Source organism: Schistocerca cancellata, chromosome 1 (genome assembly GCF_023864275.1).
Source record: "Schistocerca cancellata isolate TAMUIC-IGC-003103 chromosome 1, iqSchCanc2.1, whole genome shotgun sequence".
NCBI classification, from domain to species: Eukaryota; Metazoa; Arthropoda; class Insecta; order Orthoptera; family Acrididae; genus Schistocerca; species Schistocerca cancellata.
Genome location: NC_064626.1, coordinates 697,220,804 through 697,243,519, shown reverse-complemented (window position 1 = coordinate 697,243,519; position 22,716 = coordinate 697,220,804). Strand labels below are relative to the sequence as shown.

General features: G+C 39.7%; 1 protein-coding gene across 1 annotated transcript in view; it reads left to right on the top strand.

The window, feature by feature from the left end:
• The first annotated feature begins 291 nt into the window (after nucleotides 1-291).
• Nucleotides 292-22,716, top strand: part of LOC126184560 (NAD(P)H pyrophosphatase NUDT13, mitochondrial-like) — a 67,897-nt gene continuing 45,472 nt past the window's right edge. The window contains exons 1-2 of the mRNA XM_049926990.1: nucleotides 292-1,047; nucleotides 1,133-1,335. Of these exons, the coding sequence (XP_049782947.1) occupies nucleotides 795-1,047; nucleotides 1,133-1,335 (456 nt within the window). The 5' untranslated portion in view covers nucleotides 292-794. The remainder of the gene's footprint in view (nucleotides 1,048-1,132; nucleotides 1,336-22,716) is intronic.

Genomic DNA, 22,716 nt, shown 5'->3' with positions numbered 1-22,716 from the left:
TTCTAAAGATACGCGATTTCCTGCCCACCACTAGTAAACTGATAATGTTCTTTTGCTCTGAGTATCAACTCTGGAGAATGTTCTTGTTTTTATTCATTTCTATTCATAAAACCCACTGATACCAGGAAGCAGTGGTGGTAGGAAAGATAAGATCCATACGGTACATATAGACCTTGATTGCCGTAACAAAGGACAGCCGAATTGAACGCTTCGTACTTCGTAGCATGACCAAAGTTGCGCCACTGAAAACTGAGGGTTCACACTTCACACATACAACTTCATTACATCTGCAGTAGCTGCCACCTGTTGTGGCGACATGTTTTTTGAGATTGTGAACTCGTCTTTATGCGAGTAGTAGGAGGGGGGGGGGATGAACATGTAATTTATTCGTAATTTTATTTATGATATTTTTTTCTTTTTTAATTTGAATAGCACCGCGAATTATTTAGAAAATGAAGTATCGTTCCCGATATGGATGGAGTTTTAGTTGATTCAGTACATGCGACATAGAATATTTGGGTGACAATCTCCAAAAATAGATACAAGAAAAGTTTTTTTTCATGCATTTAACTATCAGATGGCGCCATTTGAATCAGTTCTCGGTGTAAATAGGAGGCGTCACCGTGTCAGCTGTTATCAGTGAAACAGTAGCAACAAATGTTGTCATTTCGTGTTTGTGTCAAAACGAAGAAGAGTCTCAGCTGTTTTATATGCCCTAATTTAAATGACGTACCTAACAGAAGACTAACTGATGATTTATTTGTGGAAGTAGAGCTACGCTATTAAGGCATAAGATGGTGACATTTAATAAGTACTTATATTTCATATTCAGAACTAGTGTTTCAAGCAGCGCAATTTTCTTGTCACGATTTTATGCAAGACAGAATTATGTGAGAAATGCTAAGGCTCATTTGAATGCGAAAGAATCGGGCCGCTTGCCATCTGACTGCTATGCACAAGGCAAATACTTGATATTTGTTAATCAGCTCAAAAGCTTATTAGTGAATAGAGAAGAAAGGCACACATTGAAACTGATATCTTACGATGGTATGGCACTTTCGCAACTAAAATACGAAGAGCAATTTATTGGCACATGTAACTTTGACTGTATTCACAATCTTTTGATTTTTAGAAGTTTTGAAGTTGGGTATCAAAGCTGAAGAACATTCGATACTCCTCAGCAGTGGAACTGAGGATTGGATATTTGCTGTGGCTATTTCGACAGCAGCCAAAGAGAGAGCTAAGGATATTGAATCAGAAGTAGCTGGGAAGATCATACCATTTAGGACGTCACTTTTTACTCTCACCCCTACAGAATCAGCAATATCATCGAAGGTAAAGCCGTTTCCAACACATTCTTTACATACCGGTATCAGCACGGACGTCCTCTGGCTTCCAAAATTCGTTAAAATCTGTAGGAATGAATCCCCCCGCCCCAATCCTTCTTTTAAGGAAGAAAGAACCATATGTTTTAAATAAAAGGCTTTGTTTCTGAAACAGGGTCACAATTTTGCAGTATTTGAACCACAGAAAGTTTTTGCACTTTATTTCAGGATCCAGAAATAGTGTCTTGACCCTTGTATTAATTTTTTGCTACTTATGTGTAAAGTACCATATATCAATGTGTGTGTGTGTAACATGTTCAGACTCAGAGAACATTGACTGTGGTAACAGTAATATTACTGGATACAGACTATGTCAGAGTAAACTTCTAGATTTAAACTCATTTATGTGGCATATGCCAGTGATAATGGATAAAGTTTTAAACTCCCCTTGAATGCAGAATGGTGTTGGGTAAGATGTAGGTTAAGTATCTCTACGGTTGTGTGGGTGAATTGGAGAAATATTTAATGTTGTGCAGTGGTACAGTCAATATGCTGAATGTATCTATTTTTTGAGTTATGGAATGATGGGGATGGTGTTTTATATGCATACCAGTGATTAGACATGGTAAACAACAGAACATGCGAAATCTATGTCTTAAGGGTTGACATAATCAACTAACTGAATGTTGTGTGCATATCTTATGAAAGTGTTCATAGCTAACGTGATTCATATGGATTTCTTACTATTTTGTCATCATGAAATACATCGCAGTAGAAAATATTTGAGGGAACAAAAAACTGGACTAATTTTTTGTGAGATTGAAATATATTTGAGTTTTTGGATTGTATGCAGGCAAGAGAGATTTCCTGCATGCAGCAACAGTACATTCTTCTCCAAGATTATACCAAGACCTCCCACAGTTTTTTGTTGGAATAACTGGGTGTCTCTAAGAGTATTGATAAAACTGTTTCATGACAGTGTCCATTGATCATACTTTTTGTATGATATGAGGACGACCTGTGACTTCTAAAGGTTTAGTTTTAATCCTGGTTTTGTCCTGTATTGATACAGAGCAAAGGTCATCATTAATATGTGATATGGCAGGAGTTCTCTGGCTGGCCCTTAGATGCATCTAGATACTCCCAGTATGTTAGTGGTAGCTACAAGAATAAAGGACAAATTAAGCAGTAGTATACAGTGAGAAAAACTATGGGTCAAGCATCGAGACCTGGGGATTCTAGAGAGCATGCTTCCATGATGATTTCTACAACCAAGAGATGACCTGTTGACATCTTTTCTTGAAGTAGCTGTCGAATCGTGATATAAGACTGTTTGAGAGGTTCAGTTGATTCTTTTTCTTAAGTAAAATATAGAGTAAAAAGCCTGTCTGAAATCAAGCAGTGCTAAGATGGTCATTTCACACATGTTAATCATATTTTGAGCTTGTCACATTATTTGATGCAGATGCTGTACTATAGTGTTTTTCAGAATCCAGGTTGATATTTATTATGGATGTTACAAGTTTTAAGGTAATCTGTCTGCTGTCCAAGAACAGTGTGCTCAAAGGCTCAGATATTGCAGGTAATCACTGTGAAATTGGCTTTATATCACTGTTTTCATATAGTCAGCTGCCTTTCCTCATGTTCCCATCTGAACCATATATTGCTTTCAATATTTTCAACTACATGAGTGACTATCGGCCAGTGTGAGCAGCAACTGTTGTATCTTATGAGAAGCACATAGCACTAATCCTCTACTGGGTTATAGTTTCAATGTGACATCTGATAAAACAAATAAAACTTTTGTAATGGTAGCTTCAATAGATTATGGTTGAAATGATTCAAGCAATGTATGGACTGTCTTCTGACTTAGAATTATAAGGGTTTTTTGAGAGTATTCAATTATTTTTTATGGAAAATATTTTATCTTGGTTGATAAAATTATGTTTAGAAAGAGGGTGAACCTATGGAGTTATGGTCTGAAAGAACAGATACCATCAGTGACCATCAGCGCTCTTGGAATGAAATGGTAATTAAATCAAGACCCTAAGCTGTCTACAGGAGTTGATATACGTCAACGGGGACAGCTGAAAATGTGTGCCCCAACAGGGACTCGAACCTGGGATCTCCTGCTTACATGGCAGATGCTCTATCCATCTGAGCCACCGAGGGCACAGGGGATAGTGCAACTGCAGGGATTTATCCCTTGCCGCTTCCCGTGATACCCACATTCCCAACTTAATGTCCACACACTACATTCATAGTGTCCCTGCCCTTACACTCTTTACTCGCGTCAGACAATCTTACCGAGTGCCGTAAAAATTAAAATTTCTCAAATTTTGCACCACAAAATGTTGGCACTCTGATTGTACCCTCCATAAGTACAGTGACCAATCAACATGCCATGCAATTTTTAGAATATTCGGGATGAGGGTTTCGAGAAAATGATTTATAAAGAATCAAAAAATTTCAGATTCACTCTTTTTACGTAGAAGTTTTTTAATAGTTTAAGAATTTCAGGCATTAATGTCATTGCTGACAGACAGTAGTCTTTCCACTATATCATTTATCAAGACAGTTAACATGTTGTGACTATCCATATTCTCAAAACATAATTTTGAAGTTTGCTAAAAGGTAGAAATTTTTGTAGTCTCTTTTTCCAAATTAAAGATGGAAAAAAGCTCAGAAGTACGCATGTCATAATCATGTCTGATAGTATTGGGAACAAGGTTTTTATTAAAAATAATCCAGATCTCTATCACTTGTAGTTTTTTATTATAATTCTTTTGACTTTTTTCCCTTCTTTACACTTTTCAAATATTCTCATTTAGAGAGGTCTACAATTTTTTAACAAGTCATCAGAAAATCAAACTATTTTGATTTTTGAGAGGTGTCTTGTGGAATTTTGACATATTTTTTTCAGAAAACTTTGAAATAATGATGTGATACATTTCCTCTTGACCATAATGGTTTGAGATGAAATCGCCCTTGTATCAGATATAGAGCAAAGTTGAATGTAGATCTTGAGCTGAGCTACAGATCATTCTGTTACCACAACATTTATTTCATAGTCACAGGTATGTAAGCAGAGCAACACAGATGGAGGTCACCCTAGCAAAGGTATGGGCTACAAACAGGGAAATTTATTGAGATTAGTGACTGATAAAGGGTAGATCATTACTATGCTGATCCTGAGAATGAGTATCTGAAAAACAGTGAAGCTGGTTGGACATTCACATGCTACTGTTGTGTCTGCGAAAAGTGGTAGAAGAGTGAAACTACCACTGTGCACTAAATGATTGGAAGTCCATGACTCTTCGCAGAACATGGGGTTTGGAGGCTTGTCTGCACTGTGGAGTAGGATAAATTGTGATCTGTGGCATCTATGCTGGAAGAACACACTCACAAGTGTTTCGGAGCACACTGTTCATTGTACATTGTTGAACAAGGAGCTCCACAGCAGACTACCCCTGTGTGTTCACACATTGACCCAACGACATCATCAATTATGATTGCAGTGGTCGTGGGACCATTGGAATTGGACTGTCAATCAAAGGAGGCATGTCAGCTCTTCTGCTGAACCGCATTTTTTCTATACTAGCTTGATGGCTATCTACACAAATGCCATAATGAAGGTGAACAGCGGCTCAAAATGTGCAGTGTGCCATGGATGCAGGCTGGTGGGAGCAGTGTTATGCTATGGGAGACATTCTCCTGTGTTTGCATGGGACCTGTGGTAGTAATTGAAGACATGCTGACCACTGCGAATTTGCCTGATGTAAATCCAATGGAGCCCATCTGGGTCGCTATAAGGTCTGCATGTGCAAATCGGAGATCTGTTATTTATGCGAATTATGTGACCTATATGTAGACATCTAAACCCGCACGCCTCCACAAACCTACCAACAAACTGTCAGATCCCTGATACACAGAATCAGTGATGTATTTAATTCCAAAGGCGGACAAACAAGCTATTAAGTAGATGCTCATAATGTTTTGGGTCATCAGTATATATGCCCACTTCAAGATATGAAACTTTCCACTTATTGTTATTTCAGTTGCCCTAAGATTGATTTCTCCAGTGCAAGAGCAGAAAATTATCCATTGTTGGTTGCAAATATCATATCTTGCAATCACCCCATCTAAATACAGAATACCTGAAAGTTCAGCTGCAGCAGCACCAACTACAAGAGCAAAAACACCTGTTTCAGTAGGAACATCAGCTGCCTTTGGAGCAAGAACAACTGTATTAGAAAGAAGTTGCTACTCTGTGCAAACAACACCAAGCAGGAACGGAAAACATGAACAACATCTTTGTGAAGTTTTTGCTTGGTTGTTTGGTGATATGGAACCTACAGAAATTCAGCTGACATCTCACCGGTGAATGTCTCACTGGTGCTACAGAAGCTGTGTTCATCAGTTAACTATATTTAGGATAATCACTGCATGCATGCAACCTCCCCCCCCCCCCCCCCCCAAACACACACACACTTTTGTAATGTGTATCCAGCTCCATTTATAATGTAAACAATCAATTTTTGAGAAAATAATTTAATTGTATAGATAAAAAATTACTCACCAAGCAGCAGCAGAACACATGCATAAAAGAAGGTTGTAAATAGGCATGCTTTCAGAGCCAATGGCTCCTTCTTCACGCAGAAGAGTTGAAGGGGAAGGAAAAGGACTGGAGAGGTGTAGGAAAAGGGGTAGATTTTGGGAAAGTCACCCAGAACCACAGGTCAGAGACTCATCCCAAGAGATGAGAAGGTAAGACTGATTGTTGGTGACTGCATCGGATGACATTTGAAAACCTTTTCAAATCTCCTCTGCTGCAGTCCCCAACAACCAGTCTTTTCTTCTCACCTTGTGCAGTAAGTCTCCCCTGATCCATTGTTCTGGGTGACTTTCCCGAAATCTACCTCTTTCCCTAGCTCTCTCCAATTCTTTTCCTTCACCCCTCTTTTCCCCCTTCATTCCTTCTTCCTGAAGAAGGAGCCACTGGTTCTGAAAGCTTACCTAATTACAACCTTCTTTTATGTGTGTGTTCTACCCACCACTTGGCGAGTAGATTTATCTATCCAATTAAATTATCCATTTATAATGAGTGTGAAATGTATAATTAATGTTAATCAGCTCTAGATGCCTAGTGTTGCAGAAGTTCAAACAACACACTGAATGTTCTTGCTAGCTCCATAATTCACTATTCTGTGTGTCTTGTTTGTAGAAAAGACTTCTCAGTAGACAACACACACCAAGCAAAGCTGGTAGAGGCTGCATGTCCAGTCACCAAGGAGGCATTTTAGCAATCTTTTGAGGTGCCTTATCCAAATTGTTATAAAGCTCTACAGCAACTGATCAGCTGAATCTGGAAGCCCTTAGCTTTCTTTTCCCAAAAGGCTAACATACATACCATGCTATCTACTAAAATTTCAGCTACGTATGAGGCAATAAAGCACTATAGATCGTTGACCAAAGGCCTAGTCTTTACCACATGTAGTAACCTCCGATGTTTGTATTTTTCCAGCTGTCATTTTATTCTGTCTGAGGTTCAGCTGAACTATTGCAATTTTATTGCACAGCTCACCACTGGCACCTGTCGTATATAATAAATAATAAAAAAAAACGCAAACCTTATAACGCTCCAGAACGTAGATCCTGATGGCAAAAGGTTCCTGTTACACTTTAACTTGTAAGAAACATCGCAAAGTGAGATTTCATATGACTCCAGATGCAGAAACACCACCATGTATAGGCTTAGGAATATAGCCTACCTCATGTTAGAAGTGCAAACTAACATACATTAAACTGTATTATACAGGGCTATTACAAATGATTGAAGCGATTTCATAAATTCACTGTAGCTCCATTCATTGACATATGGTCACGACACACTACAGATACGTAGAAAAACTCATAAAGTTTTGTTCGGCTGAAGCCGCACTTCAGGTTTCTGCCGTCAGAGCGCTCGAGAGCGCAGTGAGACAAAATGGCGACAGGAGCCGAGAAAGCGTATGTCGTGCTTGAAATGCACTCGCATCAGTCAGTCATAACAGTGCAATGACACTTCAGGACGAAGTTCAACAAAGATCCACCAACTGCTAACACCATTCGGCGATGGTATGCACAGTTTAAAGCTTCTGGATGCCTCTGTAAGGGGAAATCAACGGGTCGGCCTGCACTGAGCGAAGAAACGGTTGAACGTGTGTGGGCAAGTTTCACGCGTAGCCCACGGAAAATTGGCTCATGCCACACCTGGAGACCGACAGCACTGACTTCATCTTTCCACAGGATGGTGCTCCACCGCACTTCCATCATGATGTTTGGCATTTCTTAAACAGGAGATTGGAAAACCAATGGATCGGTCATGGTGGAGATCATGATCAGCAATACATGTCATGGCCTCCACGCTCTCCCGACTTAACCCCATGCGATTTCTTTCTGTGGGGTTATGTGAAAGATTCAGTGTTTAAACCTTCTCTACCAAGAAACGTGCCAGAACTGCGAGCTCGCATCAACGATGCTTTCGAACTCATTGATGGGGACATGCTGTGTCGAGTATGGGAGGAACTTGATTATCGGCTTGATGTCTGCCGAATCACTAAAAGGGCACATATCGAACATTTGTGAATGCCTAAAAAAACTTTTTGAGTTTTTGTATGTGTGTGCAAAGTATTTTGAAAATATCTCAAATAATAAAGTTATTGTAGAGCTGTGAAATCGCTTCAATCATTTGTAATAACCCTGTACATGCAGTAAAAGTGCACACTTGGTCTAGGGGTAGCTTCTTTGACAAGTCGTCAGAACATTCTTGGTCTCAGGTTAAATTTAAATTTTGAATAAAAATCATCATTAACAGTGGATGAAAACTTTTGACATAAGAAATAACTCTCTTTTTGCCAACGGCCTTGTCAGACAGAGCAGCAGAGCAGTCAGGTTCAGATTGCCCCTGAAAGGTGGAAGAATAAGAAATGATCAATGGCACGAGGATCCAGAGGGCTATCTAAACCACTGCATTAAAGACACATAATGTGTATCCACAGGATGTGTTTTTTTTTTTAATTTAGGCTTCATAATGACCTCTCCACTGGCAAAAGATTCCAGGCTGGTCCCCATTGAGATCTCTGGGAGGGGACTGCCAAGGGAAAGGTGACTATCAGAAAAAGATTGAATAACCAATTAATGGATAATGTTCTGTAAGTTGGAGTGTGAAATGTGAGGTTTAACCTGGGTATAGTGGGTGTCAGTAAAGTGAAGTGAAATGGAAAGAAGACAAGGATTTCTGGTCAGATGAATATAGGGTGACAACAGAAAATAGTATAACAGTAGTTGTGAATAGGGATGTAGGGCAGAGAGTGAGTTACTGTGAACATTTCAGTGATAAGGTTGTTCTCATCAGAATTGATGGCAAACCAGCTTCAGCAACAATAGCTCAGGTGTACCTGCCGACACTGTAAGAGGAAGATGAAGAGAGAAAGAAAGTATATGAGGATATAGAATAGCTAATTCAGCAAATAAAGGGAGATCAAATTCTAAAAGTCGTAGGGGACTGGAATACAGTTGTAGGGTTAAGCAGATGAAGAAAGGGTTATAGGAGAATATAGACTTGGTAATAGGAATGAGAGAGGAGAAAGACTAATTGAGTTCTGTAGTAAATTTCAGCTAGTAAAAGTCAACACTCTGTTCCAGAATCAGAAGAAGAGAAGTGTACTTGGAAAAGGCCAAGGGATATGGGAAGATTTCAATTTGATTACATCATACTCGGGCAGAGTTTCTGAAATCAGTTATTGGATTTTACGGTGTGCCCAGGAGCAGATGTAGACTCATATCACAATTTAGTAAAGATGAAGACTAGGCTGAAGTTTAAGAGACTAGTCAGGAAGAATCAATGCACAAAGATGTGGGATGTGGAAGTACTAAGGAATAAAGAGGTACACTTGAAGTTCTCTGAGGCTGAAGATACTGCAATAATGAATAGCTCAGTAGCCAGTTCAGTTGAAGAGAAGTTGACATCTCTGAAAAGGCAATCACAGAATTTGGAAAGACAAACATAGGTAGAAGGAAGGTAACTGCGAAGAAACCAAGGGTAACAGATGAAAGATTTCAGCTGCCCGACAAAAGAAGGAAGTACAAAAATGTTAGGGAAATTCAGAAATACAGTAACACAAGTCAGTTAGGAGTGAAATAAATAGAAAGTGCATGGAAGCCAAGATGAAATGGCTGCATGAAAAATGTGATGAAATAAAAAAAAAGGAGTATCAGAACTGACTCAGCCTATAGAAAATTCAAAACAACCTTCTGTGAAATTAAAAGAAGGGGCAGAAATATTAAGAGTACAATTCCACTGTTAAATGAAGAATATAGAGCTGATAGGTGGAAAGAGTACCTTGAAAGTCTCTATGAGGGAGAGAAACAGGAATTGAGGAGTTGATATGGAAGAGCAGGGGGATCCAGTATTAAAGAATCAAAATTTGAAAGTGCTTTGGATGACTTAAGACCAATTAAGGCAGAAGGTATAAATAACATTCCATCATAATTTCTAAAATCATTGGGGCAAGTGGCAACAAACCGATATTTACATTGGTTGTAGAATGTGTGAGACTGGTGATTTTCCATCAGACTTTCTCAAAAACATCATCTACACAATTCTAAAGATTGCAAGGTTCGACAGGTGCAAGAATTATTGCAAAATCAGCTTAACAGCTCATGAATCCAAGTTGCTGATAAGAATAATACACAGAAGAATGGAAAATAAAATTGAGGATCTCTTAGACAAAGATGAATTTGGCTTTAGGAAACGTAAAGGCACGATTGAGGCAGTTGATAATGGAAGCAAGACTGGGGGGTGGGGGAGGGGGGGGGGGGGGGGGGGGGGGGAACAATAAGAGTGGAAGACCAAGAACAAAGTGCTTGGATTACAAAGGGTGAAAGACAGGGGTGTAGTCTTTTGCCCCTACTGTTCAATCTGTACATCAAAGAAGCAATGGCGGAAATAAAAGAAAAATTCAAGATTGGGATTAAAAATCAAAGCAAATGGATATTGGGATAAGATTCGCTGATGACATTGCTATCCTTAGTGAAAGTGAAGAAGACTTACAGGATCTGTTGAATGGAATGAACAGTCTAATGAATACAGAATACGGACTGAGAGTAAATTGAAGAAAAATGAAAATAAATCAGACTAATATGTTTCGTAGACTCCTGGACATGTACTGGTCACAGAAACGTACCCACAGGTCAGCCTGACCGTGCTATCAATTATATTGAATGGGCTAATATTTAATGTCATCTCTTCCAAAGAATTATTCTCTAAATTTTGGAGGTTCGTATATTCAAAAAGGACAAACATGCACTAATGGCTTTTACTCTCTCATAAAGATACATGATGTAAATATCAGTTTTAAGCTACTTTTTGTATTCGGATGTATTGCAGTTAGTTTCTGTTGTCAAGGCAACCAGAGATGCTCATGCTTATTACTAAACAGTCAAGCACACAATAATGTTAAGTGTATCTCTGATTTGCATAGTGTAACTGTCAAAATATTTCACTTTTCACTATTAATCTTTCAATAAACTTTAAAAAACTGTCAAGAATTTTTGGATTAACTTTAACTAGTCCCACTGTTTTCCAAAAAGCTAATTCAGAATCGTAAGAACAAATTGATCACGTCCTTAAGCAAAAAAAAACTGTGCAGTCATACAATTTTGGTTGCTTCTGTGTTGCATATTATTTAGCCCTTTATCTCTCTTTTTTAGCTGATTAGTATCTTGATTCAGTTTTGATAACTAACTTCAAACATGCACACTTCCAAAATAAAAATCTTCAACAACATGTTTTTTCTCTTTTCACAGTAATGATCTTCTCCATTGGTTTATTGATAATTCTTCACAGTACTTGTAGTATAGTATACATTTCCATCCAACGACTGACTTCAATGGAATACAGACATGAACTGAACAAAATTACAATAGCAACAGGTTCTTTTTCATATTAACAATGTAATAATTTTTTCTTTGTCGAATCTGCTAGCCCAGTGACATTGTCCTCCTTTAACATGGCTTGGCTGTCAGTTCAGCACATACGGTGACCAACTTGTGAATCTGTCATTACTGTGCTGCTATCAGTCCACCATTGTCATTTCAGCAACCTAGAACACATGGAACAAAAAATAAAAAAATAACTGCACACAGTACATCTGTTACGTAATTTTAACCTGTTACATCTATAAATATTAACCACAAATCTCATTAACTACATGTTGCTTCATATAATACAGTATTCTTACCGAGATCATATACCGAACAGCGTTCTTGAAGGAAGGCAGTGCTGATTGGTAAACAATGTGCGATATTCACTCAAGAATATCAGCACACCAGCCCAGTCTACTAGTATCAAACATATTTCTTAATTTGAGGAAGAAATTTCTGAGAATGTACACTAGAGCACAGCATTGTATGGTTGTAAATCATGGAATGCAGGAAAACAGGAACAGAAGAGAATCAAAGAATTTGAACTGTGGTGCCACAGAAGAATGTTGAAAATTAGGTGAACTGATAAGGTAAGGAATGAAGAGGTTCTCCTGCAGAATCAGCGAAGAAAGGAATATATGGAAAACACTGACAAGAAGAAGGGACAGGATGATAGGACATCTGCTAAGACATCAGGGAACAACTTCCATGGTCCAGATGAAGCCGTAGAGGGTAAAAACTGTAGAGGAAGATAGAGATTTGAATACATCCAACAATAATTGAGGATGTAGGTTGCAAGTGCTACTCTGAGATGAAAATGTTGGCACAGGAGAGGAATTCATGGTGGCCGACATCAAACCAATCAGAAGACAGATGACTCAAAAGAAAGAAAGGAAAAAAATGTCTCTTTTTGCAAGGGATGTTAGGTGCACATGCACATGATCACCTTTTAGCTTTCTGCCTGCTATTGGGGGGGGGGGGGATGTAAGGGAAACAAATTCCACCTCTTCCTTGCAGAGCAGGCAGCATACTGGAATCAACATTGCATTCACAACATGTGCTATAATGCTACAGCAAGTTGTCTTGTTTAGTAGTTAAGACTGCCACTAGGCAGAAACACTCTATACTGGCCTGAGGTCATCGGACTTTAATTGATTCCTTCACTTCTGCAGAAGTGCCACATTATATTGTGCATATAATACAGTCATCACCCTGATTTTGTCACTTCAGATATGAGAGCGGCTCTTTTCCCTGTGGGTCTGGATTACTACTTTGCTGGAAGTTGTCCTACTGGAAAATCAAACACTGTAGGGTGTGGCTCACACTTTCTATCATCTGGCCAAAGCTTGAAATGTAGTAGGAGAAGCATAAGAAATTTTCTCTGTAGTGTAATTCCTATGCAGTCTCTCACAAATAAAGTTTAAATGGGGGTTATCAAGGCAAATTATGCTGCTGATATTGTCCATGATCTAGAGAAGGTATATGATTGAATACAATGTAAAATTTCGTTAGATAAAGTGCCAGTAGTGATGAAATCTTACTTTATTGGCAAAAAATAAGAATGAGGCAATAATTTTTCAAGTTTTCACATCATTGTCCATTTTCTGGTGAAATACCAGGATCCTGTAGGAAGTTCACTGGGCCATGTGACTCTTCTTCCATTGAACCATCAGGAAGACCAATGACATTCTGGTGGAAATAAGAATTGTGAAAGTCAGTGAAAAAGATGTGAGTTTTTTAAAAATCCAAACAGTGATGAGTTCGCTTACAACTAAACTGGTACTACAGTATTAGAAATAAACAATAAATGACTATATCTTCAATAGTGATGTGTTCAGAACAGTTTTACATACATAGTTGTCCTACTACTATGCAATCAGTTCATCATTACATATACAATAATAATAAATATCTGAATTACACAATGACTAATCAAAAATAACATGATTCACATAAAAACTTAAATTAACATTAGACAGTCATGAAGCTGTTATAACTATATGTTTTCTTTGGCAAGCTCTTTTTTTTTTTACACATGCGTCAACAGAGTACACTGAGTCATGTAAGAGAAATTGGCTTTTGGAAAGGGATCCACTATTCTTTAAATTTTGAAGTTCACGGGAAAAAAGTTTTGAAAAAAAATTGCATGTCATTCTTATGTCTAGTATCACGCATGTGATTTACTGAGTTGTTTTCAGAGTGTGTGAGGTTCTTTGGCAAAGCACATCAGAGAAAAAAAAAATATTGAGATTCAGTGGCAGGTACTCCTAACTGGCTAAGCAATTTGATACAGGAGCTTCTTGGACTTACTGTACTTATGACACGGCTTACACTCTTCTGAGCAAGGACAATGAAGATTTTTTTGAGTGAGAGTAGAGTTCCCATAGAAGATAATTCCATATGATGTGCCAGAATGGACGCAAGCAAAATAAGATACCTTTGTGACTGTTTGATCTCTGTTATGAGATAGCAATCTTAATGCAAAAGCTGTAGAGCTCATTCTGTTGACATTTTCATGAATATGGTGTTCGTAGTTTAGTTTGCAGTCTGAATGAAAGCTCAGGAACACAGTGTTATCCACACTCTGTAACTTCTGGTTATTGAATGTCATTTATTATTCCTTTGGGCTTTTGTGACTTGATCGAAACCGCATAAAATTTGTCTTGCTTAGGCTGGCAGAATGGGAGTTAACAGTAAACCAGTTAAAGAATTTTGATAAAATGTTGCTGGTTGCTGTTATAACTGGTGTCATCTGCAAACATGGTAAATTTGGACTCAACTACGGTCAGGCCATTAGTATAAATCAGAAATGATAAAGGATCCGTGACACAACCCTGTGGGACCCAGTGATGAATAATACCCCAATTGGGCTTGACAGTTATTCCCAATTTGCAATCCACTGCTTTCAAAATTACTTTCTGCTTCCTGTTAGCAAGATAATACTTCAGCAGGTTACTTGGGCTCTTGATACCATACTGCTGGGCTTTCTGTAATAGTAGTTTGTGATCCACATAATCAAAAGCTGCTGTCAGATAAAAGAAAATACCGTGAACTTTGCTTATTTAGGGACTCTAACAAGGAAACATCACTAAGCTCATTTTGACACAGTAAAAAAAAAAGCATATTACCAATGTCACAATGATAATTCAAAAACCTCTTACTCACTTCACTCTATAGAACTTTGCACTTGGGCATTAGGTGGCTACAGGGGGGGTGAGTGAGTGACAAACAGTAGGCATACAGGAAGTTTAAAAGCTGTACTTACAGGAGGTCATAACATTACACTGTCAGAATCATGGCCCAAATTTTTATGCGGGGTCGACTGCTTGGGCTGATATCTTGTAGTTGTACTATTTTCTCCACAAAATATGTGATCAAGTTGGTGATGTTTCCTTGTAAGATGTCTTCCACAAATGTGAAGATTGGTTGTTCATTGCTTATATTCTTCAGAATATGTAACTGTCGTTTACTTAGAACGCTGAAGTGTTCAAGGAGCTTGGCAATCCTGGTATGCAACAACCTTTTAAATAATTTTAAAAGTGAAACTGGCTTGTAATTATTCACTTTTGATGCATCCACATTTTTGAAAGAGATTTTACAGTAGTATATTTAATTCTCTCTGGGAATATGACTTGATACATTTTTGAGTTAAGATTATGGCTCAGTATTCTACGTATTTCAATAGAACATTATTTCAGTAGCTTGCTTGAGATACTGTCAAAGCCAGCTGTTTTTCAATAAGACAATGGTACTCTTTAAGTTCCCTAGTGTTTGTAGGAGATAACATCGTCTCATCAGAAGTGTTTGGAGCTTGCCATTTGAGAATATCCATCACTTCATGTAGAGCCTCTGACCCACAGCCTGTTTTCTCAGTGACATTTAGAATGTGTCCATTGAAAATCTCGGCAATATTTTTTGTCTTACTTTTTGTAACATTCCACATACTTTTGATTTTGTTATGTGAATTATTGTTTTTGACCAACAACTATACATGTTTTGCTTTTTCAGTCACTTTGTTTAAAATTTTGCAATATATTTTGTAGAAGTTCTGTTTATGAGCATTATTTGAATATCTGTATTCAGTAATTGCTCTTATTTCCATTTACAGGATATTTTGGCAACCAAAGTGATCCATGGCGTTTTCACTAGTTGTCTAGTTTGCGCTCTGTAGATTCTTTTTGAGAATATGCTTTCAAACAGTAATACAGCTTCATCATCAAATGTGGTAATTTGCTATTGACATCAGGTTTTTGATAATTACGTTTCCAGTCAAATTTCTTAACGCATTGTTTAAACTTCTGAATTGTATCATCATATGAATCTGCTTGTTTCTCCAGCAGTTTGGTGGGGAGACCAAGTACTGAGTACAGGGAATAGCATTCAGTATCATCTACTTTCTGCATTCCTCTCAGCTAGGAATATTTGCGCCAAACTTGTATACTCCTGTGTCTCAGGCTTAAGATGACGACAACTGACATCTCAGTTGATGAAATTGTTATGTATCCTCATTGCCACTGACTATTTGATCACTTAGTTACAAAAACTGTTGGCTAGACACAACACCTTTGGCTGTTGAGAATCAAACATGTTCTTTGATTATGTTGAGCTCTGCCAAAGCATGCTGGACACTGTGTCAGTGTTCTTAGTAAGGAGCATACCTGAGTTTCCAGTAAAGAACTTTAAAAAAATGCACTTACTCTGCTTGCCTGTCACATGTACCATGACTCCTGCCTTTCAGCTTTCACAACTTGTGATCTATGCAAGTGTAGGGCACTGTGAAACAGTACAAGAAGTTCCAGTGATTAATATGAAATAGCAGAACACTGAAGTTCACAGCTTGAGGACCATCACCAACTAGAAATAGAAGGCAACATCTGTGCTCCCTGAAGTGCTCAATTTTGCTCCACATTCAAGAATGTTACCCTGATGAGAGATTATGAGTGGCGTAAAGCCCATAAGATGAGATGGAGAGCTTGTAGATTCCTCAATAGAAGCCAAAAATACTTAAACTGTTATCTTGTTGACAGAATGTAGGGAAATTAATAGCACTCAATGACAGTGCAACTTCATTGCTAATTTTAGGTGACCATTAGCATACAAGTAGGTAAGGAAGGATTGTATTCCAACAGTGATACAGAACACTGTTTCACTCCTTAATAACTCAGGTTTGCACAAAAGGATGTCCAAATGATATATACCAAAGCTTGAACATGACTAAATATGTGTAGTCTCTTTGATAATATGTAAAGAAAGATTGCCACAGAATCCAATAGTAGTGAATACACTAAAACAGTGACATGTGGTATAACAAAGACAGAGCTTTCATGGGACATATTCCCCACTATGCAGAGTTGGTGAGGGTACTGAGAGAGATACATCTGTATAGGTCTTATTTCCTGGTCACCTTTGGTGTCACATCCTTCTTATCTTGGGTGACTCTGGAAGGAGACTCAATGTATAGTTATGGAGGCTCTTGCAGAAGAATTAACTGAAACTGTTTTGCCAAGTTGTCACCACCATTAGATATAGATTCTGTGAGCTGGTGGAGAGTGTCACTGTGGAGTTTACATCAGCCCCAGGTCTGGTCAAGAACAATGGTCACTGCAAGTATTTTACAGCAGAGCTGGTAGCCATTAACAGAGCCCTATGTTTTACTAAACAGACCTCCCCTGACCAAGTTTTGATTTATAGTGAGTCAATGAGCAGTCTACAAACTACTGTCTGATGTTACTCTTGTCACCTTATGATGTGTGCTATTCACAATCTTCTCTCTGACCTTACTTATACTACATGCTCAGTTGTTTTTCTCTGGGTCTCAAGTCATGGGTATCTCAAGGAATGAACTGGCCAAATGTCTGGCTAGAGAAGTGACTGATTACTCATCCAACATTCACTTTGATGATCCCAGGCATGGATTTGCAAGTAGAAATAAGGTCTGTGTGTTATCAAAGAGACGGTGGATGCATGGTACTAATCCTTTCTTTCCTCCCAGAAGGAATGCACCATCCTATGTGGCCTCCATATCAATCATACCATATTAATCCATAGTTGTATATTATGTTATGAGCCACCTTCCACCTTGTGGTTGAGCAGTCTCACAGACAGTAGCTCACATTCTGGTGGAATGCCCCCTTCTGGATCTCTATGTCAACCACAATCTTCCAGTTTCTTTGCCTCTAACATTGGCAGACAATGTACAGACAACTGAACTTGTTCTTCGTTTCCTGCACGAAAGAGCTGTTTATTCTTAGATCGAAAGTTTTAAACTGCTTCGATGGTGGGAGTTAGGGGAGTTGGGTTGGGGTGTCTCCTGCCATATGGTAGGCCTGGGGACCTACGACTCTACTCCTCCACCAGACCCACTTTTACTCTGTCTTCATCACTTTTAGGTTCAGTTAGACCTTTTCTCTACTGCACCGTATTTTAATTTTTAGGTGTGATCCTTCATATAGTTCTCCGATGGAGGCAAGACCTACCTTATCCTTGACACTAGTTGATGATGAAAGATCAGGTTTTTATGCTTTCTTGCAGAGTGTGAGTTTTATTCCCATCTTTAACACTTTGACCGTAACAGATTAGGAGTGGGAAAGTTGTGGATGACACACTCTCTGCCACCTGCTGAGCTTCTGAGGATACTTGAATGTGCCTGCCCACCAACTGACCTGATTATTTCTCTATCTTATTTTACTGTTATCAGTCCTACAGATGTTCATTACATTTTTAGCTCCTTTGCTTTTACTGTTGCAGATCTCCCCTCTGGAAGGAATTGTTTATTCTCTTGCTATCTTACCCCGCATTGGGTTGGTGTAGGTCAGACATGAGCGAGATACCTCTTGCCACAGAAGACATCTGTGGGAGTCCTCATCTGCTCTCTGACCTGCAGGCTGGCCTGACCCATATGTTTTTTTACCGCTGCAGAATGAATTTTCACGCTGTAGTGGAGTGTGCACTGATTTGAAACTTCCTGGCAGATTAAAACTGTGTCCTGGAATGGAGCTCTGACCTGGAACCTATGCCTTTTGCAGGCAAATGTTCTACCAAATGATCTATCCAAGCGTGACTCATAATTTTCCCTCACAGTTGTACTTCCATTATTACCCTGTCTGTTACCTTCCAGGCTCCACTGAAGTTCTCCTACATACCTTGTGGAGCTAGTATTCCTGAAAGAAAGGATATTTCGAAGACTTGGCTTAGCTGCGAACTGAAAATTCATTCTGGAAACAATCCCCCAGGCTGTGGCTCAGCCACGTCACAGAAATATTCTTTCTTCCAGGAATGCTAACCCCAACAGGTATGCAGGACAATACATGTAAAGTTTGGGAGGTAGGAGATGAGGTACTGGTGGGAGTAAAGTTGTGAGGGCATGTCGTGAGTTGTGCTTAGATAGCTCAGGCAGTAGAGCACTTGCAAAATAAAGGCAGAGGTCCCAAGTTCAAGTCCCAGTCTGGCACACAGTTTTAATGTGTCAGGAAGTTACTTTTATCCCTATTTTAATTATTTCTCACCTTTGGCAGCAACATTGCTTTTTGTGTACCAGTTCTACTACTACTACATACTATCACAATCTGACCAAATATCTGGCTGATGTCACTAGCTCCAGATGGGCTACCCCTTGAACAAGGGACTGATGACCTCACTGTTTAGTCCTTCAAAAAACCCTTCTCCTCCCTTCAACCAGTAAACAAACCACCCAGCCCAACTCCAGGAGTCCCATATGTATATATGAAGCACTTTGGAAAAACTGTTCTTTACATGATGTTCTTTACACCAAAATTATTCTATAGTTAGATAATGACACTAGTGATCTGGGTACGTGATATAAAAATCTTGCAGAAATCCTGCAGTACCTGAACAGCTTTCTGGAGGACATTTCAACAGAAAATGCTATATATACTTTCACTAATGAAATATTAAATGCTCTGAGTAACCAGAAGTCACCCGTTGGGATTTTTTGTGATCTATCAAAGGCTTTTGATTGTGTAAATAATGGAATACTTCTAGATAATCGCAAGTACTGTGGTATTAATGGGACAGTGCTCAAATGGTTTAAATCATACCTAACTGGAAGAGTGCAGAAAGTTGAAATAAACAGTTCACATAATATGCAAAAAACTGGTGATTTCTCAAACTGGGGAACAATCAAGAATGGGGTGCCGCAAGGTTCGGTCTTGGGTCCTCTGCTGTTCTTAATATATGTTAATGACTTGCCATTCTATATTCACGAGGATGCAAAGCTGGTACTTTTTGCCGATGATACAAGTATAGCTATCGCACCCAACAGACAAGAATTAACTGGCGAAATTGTAAATGACGTTTTTCAGAAAATAATTAAGTGGTTCTCTGCGAATGGGCTCTCATTAAAAATTGACCAAACACAATATATACAGTTCCACACAGTAAATGGAATGACACCATTAATAAATATAGACTTCGATCAGAAATCGGTAGCTAAGGTAGAATATTCAAAATTTCTAGGTGTATGCATTGATGAGGGGTTGAACTGGAAAAAACACACTGAGAATCTGCTGAAATGCTTGAGTTCAACTACTTATGTTATTAGGGTCATTGCAAATTTTGGCAATATACATCAGAGTAAATTAGCTTACCATGCCTATTTTCATTCTCTGCTTTCATATGGCATCATATTCTGGGGTAACTCATCATTGAGTAAAAGAGTGTTCATTGCACAAAAGCGTGTAATCAGAATAATTGCTGGAGCTCATCCAAGATCATCCTATATCATCATATATATATATATATATATATATATATATATATAATAGAAGGAAACATTCCACGTAGGAAAAATATACCTAAAAACAAAGATGATGTGACTTACCAAATGAAAGTGCTGGCAGGTCGACAGACACACAAACATACACACAAAATTCAAGCTTTCGCAACAAACTGTTGCCTCATCAGGAAAGAGGGAAGGAGAGGGAAAGACGAAAGGATGTGGGTTTTAAGGGAGAGGATAAGGTGTCATTCCAGTCCCGGGAGCGGAAAGACTTACCTTAGGGGGAAAAAGGGACGGGTATACACTCGCACACACACACACACACACACATATCCATCCACACATATACAGACACAAGCAGACATATTTAAAGACAAAGAGTTTGGGCAGAGATGTCAGTCGAGGCAGAAGTGCAGAGGCAAAGATGTTGTTGAATGACAGGTGAGGTATGAGTGGCGGCAACTTGAAATTAGCGGAGATTGAGGCCTGGTGGATAACGGGAAGAGAGGATATATTGAAGAGCAAGTTCCCATCTCCGGAGTTCTGATAGGTTGGTGTTGGTGGAAAGTATCCAGATAACCCGGACGGTGTAACACTGCGCCAAGATGTGCTGGCCATGCACCAAGGCATGTTTAGCCACAGGGTGATCCTCATTACCAACAAACACTGTCTGCCTGTGTCCATTCATGCGAATGGAGAGTTTGTTGCTGTGGATGGACGTTCCGTCCACATCAAACCCACCAACAAGCAACAGTACCTCCATTACGACAGCTGCCACCCATTCCACATCAAACAGTCCCTTCCCTACAGCCTAGGTCTTCGTGGCAAACGAATCTGCTCCAGTCCAGAATCCCTGAAGCATTACACCAACAACCTGACAACAGCTTTCGCATCCCGCAACTACCCTCCCGACCTGGTAAAGAAGCAAATAACCAGAGCCACTTCCTCATCCTCTCAAACCCAGAACCTCCCACAGAAGAACCACAAAAGTGCTCCACTTGTGACAGGATACTTTCCGGGACTGGATCAGATTCTGAATGTGGCTCTCCAGCAGGGATACGACTTCCTCAAATCCTGCCCTGAAATGAGATCCATCCTTCATGAAATCCTCCCCACTCCACCAAGAGTGTCTTTCCGCCGTCCACCTAACCTTCATAACCTCTTAGTTCATCCCTATGAAATCCCCAAACCACCTTCCCTACCCTCTGGCTCCTACCCTTGTAACCGCCCCCGGTGTAAAACCTGTCACATGCACCCTCCCACCACCACCTACTACAGTCCTGTAACTCGGAAGGTGTACACAATCAAAGGCAGAGCCACGTGTGAAAGCACCCACGTGATGTACCAACTGACCTGCCTACACTGTGATGCATTCTATGTGGGAATGACCAGCAACAAACTGTCCATTCGCATGAATGGACACAGGCAGACAGTGTTTGTTGGTAATGAGGATCACCCTGTGGCTAAACATGCCTTGGTGCATGGCCAGCACATCTTGGCACAGTGTTACACCGTCCGGGTTATCTGGATACTTCCCACCAACACCAACCTATCCGAACTCCGGAGATGGGAACTTGCTCTTCAATATATCCTCTCTTCCCGTTATCCACCAGGCCTCAATCTCCGCTAATTTCAAGTTGCGCCACTCATACCTCACCTGTCATTCAACAACATCTTTTCCTCTGCACTTCTGCCTCGACTGACATCTCTGCCCAAACTCTTTGTCTTTAAATATGTCTGCTTGTGTCTGTATATGTGTGGATGGATGTGTGTGTGTGCGAGTGTATACCCGTCCCTTTTTCCCCCTAAGGTAAGTCTTTCCACTCCCGGGACTGGAATGACTCCTTATCCTCTCCCTTAAAACCCACATGCTTTCATTTTTCCCTCTCCTTCCCTCTTTCCTGATGAGGCAACAGTTTGTTGCGAAAGCTTGAATTTTGTGTGTATGTTTGTGTGTCTGTCGACCTGCCAGCACTTTCATTTGGTAAGTCACATCATCTTTGTTTTTAGGTATATATATATATATATATATATATATATATATATATATATATATATATATATATATATATATATATAGACACTCCTGGAAATTGAAATAAGAACACCGTGAATTCATTGTCCCAGGAAGGGGAAACTTTATTGACACATTCCTTGGGTCAGATACATCACATGATCACACTGACAGAACCACAGGCACATAGACACAGGCAACAGAGCATGCACAATGTCGGCACTAGTACAGTGTATATCCACCTTTCGCAGCAATGCAGGCTGCTATTCTCCCATGGAGACGATCGTAGAGATGCTGGATGTAGTCCTGTGGAACGGCTTGCCATGCCATTTCCACCTGGCGTCTCAGTTGGACCAGCGTTCGTGCTGGACATGCAGACCGCGTGAGACGACGCTTCATCCAGTCCCAAACATGCTCAATGGGGGACAGATCCGGAGATCTTGCTGGCCAGGGTAGTTGACTTACACCTTCTAGAGCACGTTGGGTGGCACGGGATACATGCGGACGTGCATTGTCCTGTTGGAACAGCAAGTTCCCTTGCCGGTCTAGGATGTACCGGTTTGGATGTACCGTGCACTATTCAGTGTCCCCTTGACGATCACCAGTGGTGTACGGCCAGTGTAGGAGATCGCTCCCCACACCATGATGCCGGGTGTTGGCCCTGTGTGCCTCGG